Source organism: Haliotis cracherodii, unplaced genomic scaffold, assembly GCF_022045235.1.
Source record: "Haliotis cracherodii isolate W230 unplaced genomic scaffold, xgHalCrac1.p SCAF_7, whole genome shotgun sequence".
In the NCBI taxonomy this organism is placed as follows: domain Eukaryota; kingdom Metazoa; phylum Mollusca; class Gastropoda; order Lepetellida; family Haliotidae; genus Haliotis; species Haliotis cracherodii.
The window spans coordinates 13983853-14002789 of record NW_027266330.1 but is presented as its reverse complement, the minus strand read 5'-3'; the positions used below and the strand labels follow the sequence as shown (position 1 = coordinate 14002789).

The following is an 18937-nucleotide window of genomic DNA, read 5'->3' as shown; positions in this document are numbered from 1 at the left end:
ATCATCGTAACCAGGTCGAAAACAATCGATATCAGCCCTTGCTGTCTTATATTCCCACGTTGCATGCACATACAGCGCCAGTACCAAAGTTGTCTAACATCTAACAGATTTATTGGAGTTTATAAATATATATGTACAGCTTGCAGCTGTCGAAAGGCTTCAACAGAATTCTATCGTTGTTCGTTTCAGTGTTGAAAGGGCTTTTGAGTACGGCAACCCGTCACAACTAGAACGGTCGCTATCAAATAGCGTCGGAACAAATTGCTTCGATCGACGTTGGTCAACGCACGTTGTAACGCCCACTGCGATTGGCTACTGGCTCCTGCGAGGTAACAACATCCAGTGAACTGAGAACACGAGTTGCTTTAGACTTGAGGTCGGGAGCTTTCATATTTGTCACTGTATGGGACGTTAGCTTTAGGAACTGACTCCGGCGGAGGTCGAAAACAATTTCAGTAGAGGTGTGATAGTATGCGTGGAACCTATTTGATAACTACACAAGAGACGTGCTGCAGGTAAGCCTTTCCGTTTTATTCAGAAAAATAGTTATATTGATGACATCGAACTTGTAACATTGATTATTACAATATGTCAGCAACACTATTCCTGAATTAAAGAGGTCACTCTTATATGTGTAAAATACCAGCTAAAGTGATATGATTTCTGCATCTGAGTGAAACTAAATATGTGAAGATGACATTTGCCAGACTCAGTAAGTAATCGTGCTTTATAATGTAGGCGTGAATCGATAAATAAACAGATACATATGACTTTATCTCATGCTTTAACAACAGCCAACTTATTCGCTGAACATGCTCGATGTGTTGTGGAAAAAAACATTTAAACAATTGTGTTCCTATTCAGAGACAACGTATAGGAACGAAAAGATCCGTGAAGATGCGGGGTAGAATAGGTCTTCAGCAACCCATGCTTGCCGTAAAAGGCGACTAACGGGATCGGGTGGTCAGGCTCGCTGACTTGGTTGAGGCATGTCATCGATCCCAATTGCGTGGATCGATGCTCATGATATCAATCACTGGATTGATTAGTCCAGACTCGATTATTTAAAGACCGCTGTTATATAGCTGGAATATTGCTGAGTGCCGCATTAACCAACAAACAAACAAGCAAACAGCGATGTCTGCAACACAAACATGCAGGGAAACCTATACTGCACATTAGCTGCAATAAAAGTGAGCAGACAAACAAATACTTTATAAATAGATATTCATATACATGTATATGTGATACAATTGTTAGCAGTTCGCGGTTTCGTAAGTTTCCTTTGGCGGGAATTTGCTTTGAGAGAGACGAGTTAAATTTGCTAGATTAATAAAATAATGTTCATGAACATAGCTTCGTTTGTAATTGTAATATTTTACATTGTGAAATTACTGGGAGTGTGTGCTGAAATCTGATTAGTTTAAAAAACCGTTTTTGATTGAAATGGATCCCGGAAATATTCTGACCCTTTCGACCGCCTCCGTGGACTAGTTGTAGAGCGTCTTCCCGGAGAGCGGAAGGTCCGGGGTTCGATCCTCGGCCGCGTCATACAAAAGACGTTAAAAGGTGGTACTTGTTGTTACCGTGCCTGGTGCTCGGCATAAAGGGGCTAAACCAACTACTCGGAGTCGGTATACTGTGTCTGAGTAGGGTATTCATGTTAAACTGCGGCATGGTATCTCAGTGGGCTACCACTATAAAATCAGCATCAGTACTGATTTAAAAAGCAGCCACACACACACGTGCATACCAATATTGTGTGTTCCTATTCAGAGACAATGTCTATGTCGTGAAGCAGGAACGAAAACATATCCTGTGGCTAGAAAATGCCATTTGGAGAAACCAAATGTTCACACATGTTCGAATTCGCGTTGTTATTCTTTCTTCATGTTAACACGAAACGAAAATGTCGTAACTATCCCACACACACAAACAAAAATACAAAACTAATAGATAATATCCAGGTGTGTTGGAACAAATTTAAAACAACAATATTCCATTATAGCCTATTCCTCGTATTTTCTTGTTGTTTCCAATGGTTTCTCTGATCTGTCTTTGGCTGGCCAAATGTGTTTGCGTCCTTTCGAGGATCTTATATATGTTTTAAATGCAACGTTTACACGATAATCGACTTTCCATTGGACGAGGGGTCGGTCACATGACCGCGAAATAAGAAGTTCATACGTTTTTAACGAGAACTGTCTATTTACACATTCCTTGGCGAAACCCCTGGGAATTCCCTAGCACGAATCCATACAAAAGCGTTGTTTCCGATCATTTAGACCCTTTAATCTTGAACACTGCGTTTTAGCATACATTGAGAAACGTCAGAGAGTTTGACTGCAAGATCGTTCACGAATACCCTCGCTACCACCCATCCAAGTGAACAAAACGAAGAAATGCACAGCAAAACTATCTTAGTATCGACTCGATCCGTGTCTAGACTGACAACGACAGTCAGCAGCAATCTCTGGATTGACCTTTGTATCTATTTGACACATCGTTATAACCTCCTTTCAGTGACTGGCCAATTGATCAATGGTGACTAACACATGTAACCGCCATAGGTTCATGAACAATCACTCCCGTCACGTTATCGTGTCGGCCATTTTGATGTCTGATACATGATGTAAATGTATTACGACGCGCTGCTATTGTGACTGACTTACTTAGGCAGTTCTTAACAGACCTTCCAAGGACGATATAATTTGAGTACGTTTGTTTTAAACAAAATACAATAAATGTTCCTTTAAAGCAATTTGGGCGTATATATGCGCATGTCGCCTCTGTTTTGGGGGAACTATTTTATTCCGCGATACAGCTGCTTGTTGTACACATGAAGTCAATTTAAAGAAAATTTGTATAGATCTAGCGCTACACCCTTTAAGGTAGAAAGGTGATGTAACAGATCTCCGACGTTCACGCAGTTTGGCCCTCACACTATGAACGTTCATACTCCAATGAACTCACACAAAGTGAAAGTCAATTATTAATAATTTTTTAATTTGACGTTTACACGTTATACGGCTTTTCCATTGGACGAGAGGTCGGTCACATGACCGCGAAATTGACGTTCATAAGTGTATGAACGACACCAATTCGACGTTCATACGTTTTTCACGAGACCGTGTTCTTGAAATGACGTAAACACTGACGGACTACTTCCACATTCCTGGGGAAACCCCTGGGAATTCCCTAGCACGAATACATACATAAGCATTATTTCTGATCATTTAGAACCTTTTATCTTGGTCTCAGCATTTCTGTAAACATTGAGAAACGTAAGAGAGCTTGACTGCATGATTGTTCACGAATTTCCTCGCTACGGCCAATCCTAATAAACAAACCAAAAAATGTACATCCGTCAGTATCGATTCGATCTGTGTCTAGGCTGACAGTGACAGTCTCCAGCAATCTACGAATTTACCTTGGTGTCAGTTTGACGCATCTTTAATCACCTTTCACTAATCGGTCAGTTGATCAATGATGACTAACACATGTAACCGCCACAGGTTCATTAACAACTTCGGAATTCCTCCCGTCACATTTATCGTGTCGGCCATTTTGACGTCTTGTACTTGATGTAAATGTATTACGACGCGCTGTCATTGTGACTGACTTACTGAGGTAGTTCATTACAGACCTTTCTCATCTAATGAGATATTATATGAACACATGTGTTGCGTAAGATGTCTCTGAAGAGCAAGTTCTGCATCCATTCGCTCATGTAACCTCACTTTTGGGGGAACATTTTTATTCCGCGATATAGCTGGTTGTTGTTTGGCTGTCAGTGTAAACATGAAGTCACACGTACCAAATAAAATTGTGTCTAGATCTTTGCCTACATCCTTTGAGGTAAGAAATTGTGATAAAAAAATATAAGAATTGACTTTCACTTTCATACAGTTTGGCCCTCACTCTATGAAGGTTCATACTCCAATGAACTCACACAAAGTGAAGGTCAATTCTTAAATCAAATATGCAAACAGTCCAGTTCATAACACTTGGTTTCACATTCAATTAAGTCATGATCAATTGCGGTCCTTTAAACTGCCCAAAGTTTAATGCAGTAAAAGTTCAACTACTATAACGAGAATCTCAACCAAGTGTCTTTCGAGGTATCAAGACGGGGGAGTTGATAAAAGTTACAAATATCCCAGGCTCGCTAAACATTTGAACTTTTTACAACGATTCTAAATATATTTGAGATTGGAAGATACACGGGTGAGATTTTATTTATCATCAAAAATCATTCTTCCAACTGTTTCTGATTGTAAATAGTAATCACCAGTGTCTTGAGTGTAAATAGTACATTAACCAGATTCAGTGGCAGAGAGATCAGTGATATCAATTGAGGTCATGGTAACCCCCGCATCACAATTGTCTGCAAAGCATTATGATGCATGTTCATTTCAGCGTACCCTTCTTGGAGAGATATCGTTCGATCCCTCTCAAGATATATCTGCTTTGGAAGCCAGGTTTGGGCGAAACAGACATTAAAACGCCATTAACACTTAAAGCATCAGTTCGAATATGTGATTGGACTTTTTGTTTGTTTATAAAACATGCTTCCGTTATGAAGTAGTCAAGTCGATACACCAAGTCCTGGAGTGCCTTTTATCGATGCTTTGTTGAACACATTTATCGACGACAGAAATGTGAAACTGTCTCGAAATACGATACTACTTATTGAATATGTCCGAGTTATTTCATATTTGTGAACCTTTAAAACTACGTTTATGTTTGCATTTATCTATAGGGAGGTATAATTGTCACGAAAATACTGAAATGTTTTGTGAATAGTTGTGTCCTTAAACTTCTAGGGTCCGATCCTTATAACGGATGGTGTCAGCACCATGTCCCTGTGCTAAACCAAAGCCACTTTTCTGTGACTTCTTTAACATCGGATCTCCCCATTGCAATAACACTGACATTTTCAAAATAAAAATAATCGTTGATATATTTTTTAATGTTATACATACTCGACCGATATTGAAAACACTAGAGAATATCTGGTTAAATCAGATTTACGGAGCGTGTGCGATCAACGATCGTTTGATGAAGCCATAGTCTGACAATGCCAGACACGCCATTCTTGCTTCCAAAGAATTGTAATTGAGTTACCCTCTATATATTTAGATTGATGATTCATTGTTTTAGCATTGACGCAGTTGTGGTGGCTTTTTCAAAAGAGATATTTTTCATTATACCGCAACCGAATGATGGACATCGATATTCCAATGTAGTATATATCTGTTCTATTGGGTACATGCCATGGACCCATTCACCACCTAAGATTCATTTAAATTGCTATCTCCATCTTGTTTGTCACTAACATAGCACAGAATTTCTCCTGCTCGTTGTAATCTCTTTGGATCTCAGTTTTTAAGGGCGTGTCTTTCGGGTAATATTAAAAACGAAGAATGGTGACCACAGATTCTAGGGTATTTAATCATAATAGAATGGTGGCGCGTGGTCCTTTGTTCAATGCAAAGACCACACATCAGGCAAAGTTAGGTGAGGTGAAATGGAGTTTAACGTCATGTTCAAGATTATTTCACCTATATAGTGACGTGCATGCACATTTGTTTATCCCCTAAATGTCGAATGACAGTAAGAGTAACAACAAGTACCATCTTGTAAAGTAGTTTGGTGTGACACAGCCGGGAATCGAACAAACGACCCTCCGCTCTCCGGGCAGACACTCCATCCGTTAGACCCAGGTGTGGATGGATTGGTGATCGTGACCTACAAGCGAGACTCCTGAGAATTTCTAAGGCTTCGGCCACGCCCTGCCTGAAGTACACATTACCTGTGGTGTCTCCTTAGGCAACTGACTTTGTTGGAAATATGCCTGTGTTCACCCAGCAGTCACTGGTTGGTTTGTTGTTTAACGCCGCACTCAGCAATATTCCAGCTATATGACAGCGGTCTGTAAATAATCGAGTCTGGACCAGACAATCCAGTGATTGATATCATGAGCATTGATCCACGCAATTGAGATCGATGATATGCATCAACCAAGTCAGCGAGCCTGACCACTCGATCCCGTTAGTCGCCTTTAACGACAAGCACAGTCACCTTTTACGGCAAGCGTGGGTTGCTGAAGGCCTATTCTACACCGGAATCTTCACGGTTCCATTTATAGCAATTCGGATGGTAAAATAGTTCCCGTTGTACCTACAATATTTTTTGTAGGCGAAATAGGATGTAGGCACATTAGCACTGTAGCCAGAATGGAATATAACCTGCCAAGGAGGCCGTCTCATCTCAGTGATGCAGATAAACATGTATGCCTGTGTTCAACGCGAAGCACAACTAACGTGTGTGTCGCGTGCTTTGATGAGATATTTGGCGTCAATACATCGTCGATTTGACACGGTAAAGCCGGAAATCATAGACGAAAGTTTAAATTGCCTTATATAAAGCGTAATAAATCAAACATAAAGTGAATTAGTTGCCATTTTACGACAGGTCCCGTACTGCTTATAGCAAATGTGGGCGTGAAGGTCTCCGCAATGTTTGTAAACTATGACGTCACTACGCTGTGACCTCGTTGTTGGAATGTCGTTGTATGTTGGAAATAGTTGGAATTTCAGTGCCAACATCATAGCACGCTTCCATGTCCAACTATACAAGTTGAATCATCCTTCGTTATCTATTTGTCGTAACATATTTAAAAACACTTAAAAGCTATTGTCGATACTTCTATCAAGGAGGATGAGTGATTTACCAATGCCTCTAAAGTAAAGTCAGATTGTTGATCCTTGCACTTTGCGTAACTGTAGGAAACTATCAATAGAATATAGACAGTTAGATTGAATAGAATTTCTTTCTATTTTGAAAATACCATTCTAAGGTTTATTTTAAAGCACCAGTGAACATTCTTAATTAAATATTTTCTAACGCTATCAATTGTATATTTTTTACAACCAGGCTAGTTTCACGTCAAAGTAAAAGAAAGTTGGCGTTGATTGAAAATGCCAGGACACGGTTCCAAAAAGCGATCTCGGCTTTTCTTCGGTGGTAAGTTAATGTTAAAGTATTGGAGTTACGGTCGTTTTGGAGCTAAGACCGCTTTGGGGAACGGTGCCCTAATAGCATATTACCAGTTCTGGTGTTTTTGCTTCAATGCTTCTCTATCGTTGTAATTTAAATATATGTTTAGTGAGTGAGTGAGTTTGGTTTTAATGGCGCTGTGTTCCAGTTATATCACAGCGTATCTGCTTAATGTGGGAGGAAAGCCCGAGGTAATGCAGGTCTCAGACGTTTACTACTTCGCTGAAATGCACGATCGCGGGTATGGTTCTGACAAACCTAGAAACTTAATCGTCGGCCATCGGGTCAATACCAAATCACCGAGCCTAACAACCGGATCCATAACTCGCCTTTGACGATCATAATCTGTTGTTGGAGACGCGGAATCCTTTACAGGACCGTATTTACTGTGCGACCAGATTTATTGACCAAACCAAACCAAATCTGACTAAATCTGATGTATCTTAGACAACATACTAAAAAGAAGAGTGTTCAGTGAAGCGGCATGTCACCACCCACAACGTTTATACTAAAATCAATCCATGCTTTTGACAAAGTGTGTTCAATCAGAACAAGCGTCAACCAATCTAAACGGCGTCGCGAACGTGTTCTTCCATTAATATAATATAATAAAAGGATTTGTTCGTGGCATTTGGAAATTAAAAAGGGGCATGTCGAGAAATTAGTTCTGTTTCATGACGAAACATAAAACCGTTGACATTTATTGTAGAATTGCGTAACTGTACCGTTCCATAGGCAAGCAATAAGTAATGAATGTATCATGTTGTAAATTAAATTTGCGTTGAGAGCGCTGTGTAACAAAAATATTAAATGGTTGGTCCTGAGACAGAAGCTTGGTTTGTCCTCGTATTGAGATCCACGATGAGCTGTAGACACTTGAGCATAGTCGTTGAGCAACGATCGTTGCCACATGTAAATTTAATGAACCACTCTTGCAAGCGGATATTCCTGATACCATTTTATACAGTGGTTTCGTATGACAGGCATCACTCTGCTTCATCGCTTCTTTTTGACTGTGTGGATCACAAAGAAGGTAGGTCATGCACTACATTGTCGTGTATTCATCTGAAAGGAGTGCTTCGTGATGATTGACAAAGGTCAACACTACTGCCCTGAGAAGTAAATTACGTGTTCATTCCAATGATACTTGAGACCACTGTTTAATATAGCTGCGATGCAACAGTTGCACACTTGGTGAAGCTGTATATGTTTTATTGCACTGTGCTGCTCGAACTGTCTTGTATCGGGTATATCATCACTACCTTTTAAATTCACTCTATCGTAAATATGAAATTCATAGTCGGAGCCAAAATGTAAAACATACGACAGTATTATCAAACAACACTTAAAATAATAAGCCTTTAAATGTATGTTGGGCAACTGATTTTTTACTTTGACGTCCCTACATTGAGACGTCGTTGTGTACGTCATCAAATGACTGTCGCTGCACCTTAAAATTGGAGAAAAACTCATAATGCCCTGTTTTTAATCATTTGCGAAAGAACATGGTACACTGCCAACGGACATTTGGATGAACGTTTTATTCATATGCGGTTAGAATATACCGTATTCGACGTAATAAGCGCCCCGCCCTTATAAGCGCCCACGGCGATATTTGCTGATATATTGAACAGTCCCACTTAGCACCCTTCCCATTGATCAATGTACACTAGCCTTATATATTCGTGTATAATACGCACTCGTGTGTTATATGGACTCTTAATTTCGGGCAATTAATTTCTGGAAAAGTGTATTATAAAACGCGCTTTCATTTCTTTTGTATCATTTCAGGCTGTCAACATAAGCCACGAAATTTCAACTCTTTCACCAAATTTATATTCTAATAAGAGCCCCCTATTTCTAATTTTGAGAGCGCCCTGGGGGCTAATTATGTCGAAAACGTAAATAGATATTAACTCAAATAAAAGTACACTTTTGATACTTGCACTGTTGCATTACATGATAGGTGACGGTCGTCCCTGATAGTTTCCACAGGAAGAGTAATAGTAGTATGGGCTCTAGATTTCAAACATTCATCTTAGAAAAGTTACATATCTTTATTCATGACAAGGGGTATTCTGAAGAATGTACACTATAATGTACATTAGGAATGCTCAACATCGGAACTCTAAGTGTAGGCCTCTTCCTAATAGGCAGTTCCTTGCATTGGCTAATGGCAAAGCAAAAGGGACAACCTGAATAGTGTGAACATGCATTTTGTGTGGATAAAGTTACACAGTTTGCGTGATCCACCTGTCCTGGCTTCCCCAGGATATATCACTTGATGAGATCAACCGATATTTCCTAAAGGGTATATCTCAAATGCATACATCACAATGTTTTGCAGATCAATGCGACGGCATTGGTTACCATCTCTCTGCCACTGAAGCTGGTTAGTGATACTTTTTACACTCAAGGCACTGGTTGTAATCGTTTACAAACCTGAAAACCTTCGGCTTTCACTGACACGTTTTTATATATTTGATAGCAAACGACACTCGGTTGACATTCTCTATTTAATGATTAACGCCCTGGATTCTGAATAACCTCAATGCTGAAGAGAGCGTGAAATCCTTTTATACACACACGTACCATTCGTACGTATTTCTTTTAATTCGGTTATTCTTAGTGATAATACACGCACCAACTAACATAATTGTTTACAATTGCGTGCCATTTTATATGCCAAACAATGAACCAACTCCCTGAAGTGCGCGACTAATTAAATAAACACTTCATAATCCAGCCTTCATTGTTAATGTATCTGGTTAGGTATTTTCAACAACAATCTTTGTTGACGGAGTGACCGCAACGTCCCACGCAATCGAAATACAATGTTGTCACGCCATCAACCAAATCACCAAGCCTCACAGTACGAGCAATTTGTAACAGTCGCCTATAGGACAAGATGTTGTCGGGTACCAATTCTAGCTGGTAATTATAAACACCCAACCAAAAGCTTAGCAACGTGTTCTTCATAATGCAATACATTTATAAGGTACATATTTTGGTATATTTTAAGAAAGCCTTCTTATGCCGTCGGCTGTAAATTTAGCCTTTTAACCGTCATCGGCAACAGCTTTTATAAATAACCCGCAATAAAGCACAAGTGAGTTCGTCATGGAGTTTCGCCACGTTTCTGATAGTTTTGTTATCATTACATTATTTTTTTATGTAAAGACCTCACATTCTATATACCATCGTTATGTTATTTCCGGGAAAATCAATATTTGAAAAGAATACGTGAGTGGGTGCATGCTCATTTCTGCCGCGGCAGCAATAAGGGAGATAAATAAAACACAACAGGCTATCTTAAATATGTGATGTCATGTAGAATGATATATTCCTTCATAAAGCGAACTTCCAGTGGGTTTGGAGTTATCTGATATTCGTCTCCGCCAGATTCGCATGAAACGTGTTCTTCCTTCCCACGCCAAACATGATACACCGCACAGATCAATACTGATGCTCCACAGCTGTCACTGATACTCGTTTAGTGTCATTTTTACCAAACCACATGTTTAATTTATATACTGTAATGAGTACTTTTCAACGAATCACATACTCTGTATTACATTAATAAGTGTCAGGAACTATATTAAGCCACATTGTGAGACAGAGTACCATATAAGTACTTATACGTGAGAGAGGATTCCAACTGCATCCGCCTGACGTGCTTATTACCTTGACCAAATTGCTACCTTCGGGGGTCATTAGTGACAAAAGCTTCTCATGGCAATTAGTCTTCCATATAAGCCCATAAGGTGATGGATTATAGCTCGTACACGAGGTTACGACCTTTTGACTTTGGCCACGACCACAAATTAGAATGTCTGTAATTTCAATTTTATTAAGAACCCCTGCCATTACGCCAGTGCTATTTAATGTTTATATCTTTTGATGATAGTGGACGTGATACATTAAGTAAGATAAGTTCTATGGATGAACAACGTCTTTATTACAATAAGTGCGATGTTTCGGTGTAGATCCTAACACCTTTATCAAGCAAGTGATGACGTGATACATTGGTCTCTCACATAAAACATGTGTTATTTTAATTTTGCTTCGGATTCATCGGGATTTTCCATGACATTTGTAACATGAACTTTTTTATCCGTGGCTTTAGGGACGGATTTATATTCTTCAACGAAATTGGTATTCATCATTAATGGGCTCTACTTTACAAATCAGACCGCCTCCGTGGTCTAGTGGTAGAGCGTCCGCCCGGAGAGTGGAAGGTCCGGGGTTCGATCTCCGACCGCGTTATACCAAAAGACGTTAAAAGATGGTACTTGTTGTTACCACGTCTGGCACTCGGCATGAAGGGCCTAAAACAAGGACTGGTCGGCTCGGAGTCAGTATACTGTGTCTGAGTCGGGTATTCATGTTAAACTGCGGCATGGTATCTCTGTGAGCTAGCACTATAAATCGGCATCAGTCCGGACTAGTACAAGCAGCCACACAAACACACACGTACATGCACATCTCTATATAAGTGCAATAATCTTGGTCGCGACGTTAAACCCAATTTCACCTCACCTACTTTACAAATCACTTCTTATGGTGTTAGTATTGCTCTAGATTTAGACGTGGCTCCATATTAAGGAATACGTTTATCTAGATTTAGACGTGGCTCCATGTTGAGGAATATGTTTATCTATATTCGTGCCTGGATCCATATTTAGGAGTATGTTAATCTATATTTAGACGTGGCAGATTCAAATTTATACATATTGTACATATCAGATACATATATTAGAATATACCACGTCATTTAAGGCGTTGTCCTTCATGAAAATTGCAAAATAGTGATTACATTGAAGATGAATTTCAAATTGTATTTGTTTGTGAATCCTACACCACTGCACTACGGAAGTACATGAGCCACTACACATGGGACTATACTGCACATCACGCTTTAACAAACTTAATAAATTCAGAGAAATAGTTTGTGTTGGTATTAATACAGTGTTAAAGATAAGAAAATATTGTAATATGTTCATATAGGTCAACTGTTGTATGATTATAGTTGGGGCAGTCATTTAACTGAATAAGTTGTCTGTCTATCTGTCTGTCTGTCACAACCAATCAAATGGTATGCATGTTACATTGATGACCCAAAGTTTATGTACAGACCCCTAGTTTACATGGATGACCCAACGTCTGTATACAGAAACACCTTGTTAACATGGATGACCCAACGTCTGTATACAGAAACACCTTGTTTACATTGATGACCCAACGTCTGTTTACAGAAACACCTAGTTTACATGGATGACCCAACGTCTGTATACAGAAACACCTTGTTAACATGGATGACCCAACGTCTGTTTACAGAAACACCTTGTTAACATGGATGACCCAACGTCTGTATACAGAAACACCTTGTTAACATGGAAGACCCAACGTCTGTTAACAGAAACACCTTGTTTACATGGATGACCCAACGTCTGTATACAGAAACACCTTGTTTACATGGATGAACCAACGTCTGTTTACAGAAACACCTAGTTTACATGGATGACTCAACGTCTGTATACAGAAACACCTAGTTTCCGGTCCATCAGTACGTAATGATACTTGCTGGCACTACAGTCTATTTTCTTATCGATCGAGAAGTCGTTTTGACATTCAGCTCAAGTAGGTACTTATTTATATGATACCATTGCTGGTTCACTTCGCCTGTAGTCACGAAGCTATCATTCTTTCTTTGGAACAAGTATAAAAACTGTGTCTTGGCATTGTAGTTCACCTTCATGTGTGGGTAACAGTTTATGGGTGAGTGAGAGAGTAGGGTTTTACACCGCTTTTAGCAATATTCCAGTAATATCACGGCGGGGGACACCAGAAATGGGCTTCACACATTGTGCCCATGTCGGGAATCGAACCCCGGGTCTTCGGCGTGACGAGCGAACGCTTTAACCACTAGGTTACCCGACCGCCCCGCAACAGTTTATGATGTAAACAAACACAGTCGTTTTCAAATAGTTGCTTCAATGATTTTCAAATATTTTCAGTATAAATACTGATGACTTAACACTAAAATCCTCATTTTTTTAACAAAATATATCATAAAAAGAAACATACATGACCTACAATCAGCTTCATGATTCTAGCAGCGGAAGTTCAAGAAAAGTTAACATTTTATATATCGCAAGAAACTATTTTGGGAACAGTTGGGTTGAGCTCCACCTCAAACCAACCATTACCAACTTACACTTTAAACAAAAATGGCTGAGTAAAGGCAATAAATATTGTTTTTAGCCGTGGGCGTCATACAGCAAATCGGTGTTCAGTATGATAGCTGGGAACACAACTGGGTACAATCTTATAGAAATACACATATGATCTTGTCATGTTTAAGAATTTACGCTGTGCAATAGTGCAAACATGTCCTTGAGCTGTGGACACACGTTTACTGTAGTTGTGCGTGCGTAATGTAAGTGTGCCTCTCAGGTGAACAAAAACACGTGTTATAGCTGAGAGTAAACAGGTCTTCCAGCTAAGAGCATACATGTCCTATAGTTGAGCGTAAACACGTCTTCCAGCTAAGAGCATACATGTCCTATAGTTGAGAGTAAACATGTCTTCCAGCTAAGAGCATACATGTCTTGTACATTGTAGTTGAGTGTAAACAGGTCTTCCAGCTAAGAGCATACATGTCCTATAGTTGAGCGTAAACACGTCTTCCAGCTAAGAGCATACATGTGCTATAGTTGAGAGTAAACACGTCTTCCAGCTAAGAGCATACATGTCCTATAGTTGAGAGTAAACACGTCTTCCCGCCGAGAGCATACATGTCCTATTGTTGAGAGTAAACATGTCTTCTAGCCGAGAGTACACATCATATAGCTAAGAGTACACACGTTTCGTAGCTGACAGTATAGAAGTAATATAGCATGCCCTATAGATGAGCGAAAACATGTCATGTAGCTGCGATGAAATAGGCCCTACAGCTGAGAGACAATATGATCTACAGCTGAGAGCCAACTTGTTATCGCGTAGAGGAAATGTGTTCTAAGTCTGACATTCATACAGCGAAGAGCAATTATACATTTATTGAAAGAATATACTGTAAACTAAAAGCTTTAAAGGTAAATAAAACAGATGAAATATTAAAACATATATGGTTATTAAAAGTAAAACATATCCAGACAACCACGTGAACAACAACAAATGCATAATTATCTCAACACATACAGTAAACTACGTTTATAACGAACACGCTTATAACGAAATAACAGATATAACGAACTGTTTTTCGCCTCGACCATTTGTAATTATGCTGTATACGAACTACGGTTATTACGAAATAAATTTAGTTGTCCCTTTAAGTTCGTTATAACCGTAGTTTAATGTATTCACATTAGAGGCAAATTTCAAATACAATCTCCGCCAATGTGGGTAAACGGACTTTCCAGACGTCCTGTTTTATCATAAAAGGATCCCTCTTAAACACAGGTACAATATGAAAAATAAATTGTTTTTTTAACGTGTTGCTTCATAGAATTTTATTTGTTTAAAAGACGGGACCTTTTACATTGTGGGGCCGTGTCAAATGAATGAGAAACGGACGATGCAAAACACTTAGTATTAGCTGGTGAAAAACCTAGATCGATAGCTCCCATGTGTTCAATTATAGCAATATTTGACACGTAATCACTTACTTGCTGATTTGATGACTACGGTGTGTTTCGAAACGGTCACTTGAGAAATCATCTGGCCGGCAGACCTATTTCATGTCTTTGATAAATATCACAGAATGATTTGAAGCGGAAAGTGGCTTGTCACAAACTCCCAAATGGTACTGTGGGTGACGGAAACGATTTTAGATTTCTGTTTTCATATTTCTCAAAGGATTCCTTCGACCCTGTCTGTATTAAAACAGATTGGAGGGAATAAATATAGGAAATACAGGTCTCCAACACATCCGGACCTGCACAGTTCCGAATGAAAAATCAAATAAATGACATAGTTTCAAGAACGTATTTACATGCTAGACTCTACTCCCTTATAATTGACATGTGTAAGGATATGGAAATTGCCCAGCTGGTATACAACTATCATACGTCATACGTCGCACGTCATACGTCACACGTCATACAACTCTTGCACAGAGGTTGTTTGACATATACCGTATATCCCCGAGTTTTGTTAGGTGAACAATTGACTTGCCTTTGCATGTTTTTGTGACGTGTGCCACAGTTGAGACAGGATCTGCTCACCTTTTCACGAACGCCTGTTATATATCATCATTATTTTGATCATCGTGATTCATAAACACATGCTCATGATATAGTCGGAAACGTAAAATCGACTTTTGGTACAGATTTGTTATGAATATGGAAAGAATTTTGTATTTATTCATTCAACTCCAGTCAATAAATGTTTAGGCATTAAGTATCCCAGTTTCCTTTGTGATGTGGAAGGGAGCATTGTTTTATGTTAATGTCAACAATATTACAGCTAATTCAGGGGCGGGAGTTCTACATGGTCCATGTGTGTGGCCTGCCATCTGTAGATTATCAAGTAGTTATTATGTTCAGCTCCATCCAATGCCGTCAGCACGTTGACACACAGTCAACCAAGTCACCGAACCTGACCCCCTGATCGTGACCCATTATAGTCAACCCCATCGACAAGCGTTGTGTCCTGGGAACGGTGAACTTTAACGCAAAATCTCCACAACGCTCCACCGATACCAAAATAATACCAAAAGCGGCGTAAAACCCAACTCACTCTCTCATTTTCACAAAATATAAAACGAATGTGTATGTATATGACTTGGTCATGTGTATATCTGGGGGCACGGGTGGCGTCAGTGTTACGTCCCTTGAATACCGGTTCACCCCGATTATGTTTTTTAGGTTTGTCATCACCGAAGTGGTAGACGTCGAGACCTGCATCATTTCGAGCTTTTCTCGAACAAAAGGCTGACACGACTATATAGAGCGAGAAAGAGAGAGAGGGAGACAGAGAGAGAGACACACACAGACAGAGAGACAGACGGACGGACGGACGGGCGGACGGACGGACAGAGAGGTGGCAGACAGACACAGAGAGATAGACAGAGAGAGGGGGAGAGAGCTGGAACACTGTTAAACAACGGCGTGATACCCAACTCACTCACGTATGTATATCCTCAGTGTGGTTGACCTTTCAATACGTAACGAGAATAAGACACTAATCATTACCGTCTCTTGCTGTTTCAGATGGCAATGGCTGCTGTAGCCGATGGTGAAAAGCTGCGTCTTAATCAGTGTCAATTTCCGGGGCTTATGTACTGAAATGACAACCCATGTCATCACGACCATATAAGTGACATTTTGGCACCAACAGCGGATGGCAATCAATAACTTAAGGTTCCACGTCAAAGGAAATGGACAACCCAGCAAGATAGTACATTGAACACCACCAAGAACATCACTAGTAGACTCATTTGTTCCATCTGACAACGACTTGGACGGATTTAGTTTGGAGTGTTTAATCACCTCTGGCTTTATAAATCGGTTTCGAAAGGAAAACCGGTGGCATCACATTTCTCATTCTAGTGTTGAGATAATGGTTTTAGGGCTCCGAGTTCGTCAGTAAAGGCTGCATTGATATATTGCAATATGGGACTTACAACGTCACCAAGATTAAACAGGACAGCGTTATTCAACAGTTTGTGATACCAAAGGACATCAGTGCAGAATAAAGATTTTCGGTGGCTCCAAAGACACTGGGCACCACCAAGGACGAATGTGGGAACAACCATTGGTTAATACAATATTTAGCTCCATCTACACGCCTAATGCAATGCACGTTAGGGTTTCCAAACCAACAGTGATTCAAGGAGGTTGCAAGTAGCTAAAAGGAGTGGAGACTACGGTAAAGATCACAAACAGCTTATGATGCCTTGCGATCGCCGATCCTCTTTGGTGATACTTACGTCATTCGGTGTATTATATGTCATGTTTATACCTAATAATCTTGTTTATGTAAAGCAGTAACCCCGAAGAACTAACCTCCGCGATAATGAATTGAGACAAAATACCAACTTCATCACTTTGAAAAATCTTTGTGAAGAAATTATTCTCAGGATCTGATACACAAACTCTTGACGAATTTGACTTACGATCTGATACAGTTGTTTTGAGTGACAAACCTACCACGATGCCTTCAATCAACGTTTCCGACTACACGGTTATAGAAATAGATGTCAACGACATCATCGACGACATGCTCATCATCAACGCAACTAACTCCAGCATGGTTGCAGGGTTGCAGGACAATCCGTGGTACGTGTTTGTCCGGAAGTTCCAGACGGTGATGATACCGATAGTTTGTGTTGTTGGCTTCGTCGGTAACATTTTGGCAGCGGGAGCATTTCTTAGTCCAACGCTGCGGAACACCTCCTGCTGTTTGCATCTTGCAGTGAAATCCATCTCCGATGTTGGCTTTCTGCTATCATTGTTTATTGTGTGGCTTTATCGACTTGAGGTGCCTGCTTTTACAACCCATGGAGTTTGCCAAGTTACCGTGTTTCTGACATACGTGAGTGGGTTTCTCTCTGTGTGGTTTGTCGTCATGATCACGTGCGAAAACTTCATCCGGGTATCCCTTCCAGGTCACGTGGCAATATGGTGTAGTGTAGCGCGTGCGAAAATTACAATTCTGCTCTTAATTCTCCTGTCTATTGGCATTTACAGCTTCAGCTTATGGACAACTGGCGTTATACGCCATAGCAGTGGAGCCAATTGTCTTGCCTTCGAAGAGTATGAGAAATTGGTCATGGCCATGACATATGTTGACTCGATCCTCACCCTTGTGATCCCGCTCGTCGCTATGGTATTTCTGAATGTTGGAATTGCAGTTGGTGCTATAAATGCACATAAACGCCGCAAGAGACTGTTCCAGAGCATTTCGCGATCATCCAGCCGGAAGAAACGAGAATCGTCCAGTCCAGAAGCCAAAGTCTCGAAACTTCTTTTCGCTGTTTCAATGATTTTCCTCCTGCTCCATACTCCAAGCCACGTGATTCGGATCAAAATGATGTGGGTTCAGATCTTGTACCAGTCAGCCCCAACACTGTGTGATATCATCCTCCACCGAGTGTTTGAACTCATGTACTACATGAATTTTTCGGTGCATTGTGTTGTGTATCTGATATTTGGCGACAATTTCAGAACAGTGTTCAAATTGTTGTATTTGCCGGTCTGTTTTAAGTCAACTCCTATGCAAAACAACTCTTTTAAGACATATTGCAAGAGAGGGTCAGAAACAGAGGCAATATTAAAATGATGTGGATATTGGCGCATGTTTAATCTTCTAACTGCATCTTTGAGACATGCGGGAAAAGATGCAGCAACAGACGCAGTCATCTTCTACAAAAGTAAGTTCAAAGCAGGCCTAGGTGCGTGTTGAAATGGAATAAGAAAAAAATATAATCGCAATTAAAAAAATAAGCTTGATGAAACTGTTTTTCTACTCTTGTGGAATGCTGTACACTCAACAGACAATATTGCCATCTGCTAAGTACTCCACTAATGTACATAGGGATATTGGTGGTTCATTATCCATGGAAAGAACTACTTGAATTGACTAATGAACAACGAAACATGCACCTTATTTTTTCAAATGAATAAATCATGTTCGTTCAAATTGATTCATTTTTTTATATTTTAGAAGAACGACCAGACCTGATTCTGGAACTATCATTATTTGTAAGTGTATATTTCAGTGCTACATGTATACTTTCTGCTGTGCAGCGTCAGGCAACAAACACACTCTCACCTGTTATTCAAATGGTGTAAGTGAGGGCAGGACATGCTTACCCCGTTCGCTACCACCTGGTGTCATCACTGATTTTCAGTGGTCCATTTATATTATTTTC

At 39.9% G+C, this 18937-nt stretch overlaps 1 protein-coding gene across 2 annotated transcripts; it reads left to right on the top strand.

The window, feature by feature from the left end:
* Nucleotides 1-359: 359 nt before the first annotated feature.
* Nucleotides 360-18654, top strand: LOC139447765 (C-C chemokine receptor type 1-like). Of its 2 annotated transcripts, none has more exons than XM_071229256.1 (2): nt 360-515; nt 16275-18654. In XM_071229256.1, the coding sequence occupies exon 2, from the start codon at nt 17218-17220 to the stop codon at nt 18343-18345; it is 1128 nt and encodes a 375-aa protein (XP_071085357.1). In that variant the 5' UTR covers nt 360-515; nt 16275-17217; the 3' UTR covers nt 18346-18654. The 2 variants fall into 2 exon arrangements, with proteins under 2 accessions (XP_071085357.1, XP_071085358.1); XM_071229257.1 differs by lacking the exon at nt 360-515 and adding an exon at nt 16133-16192.
* The last annotated feature ends 283 nt before the right edge of the window (nt 18655-18937 follow it).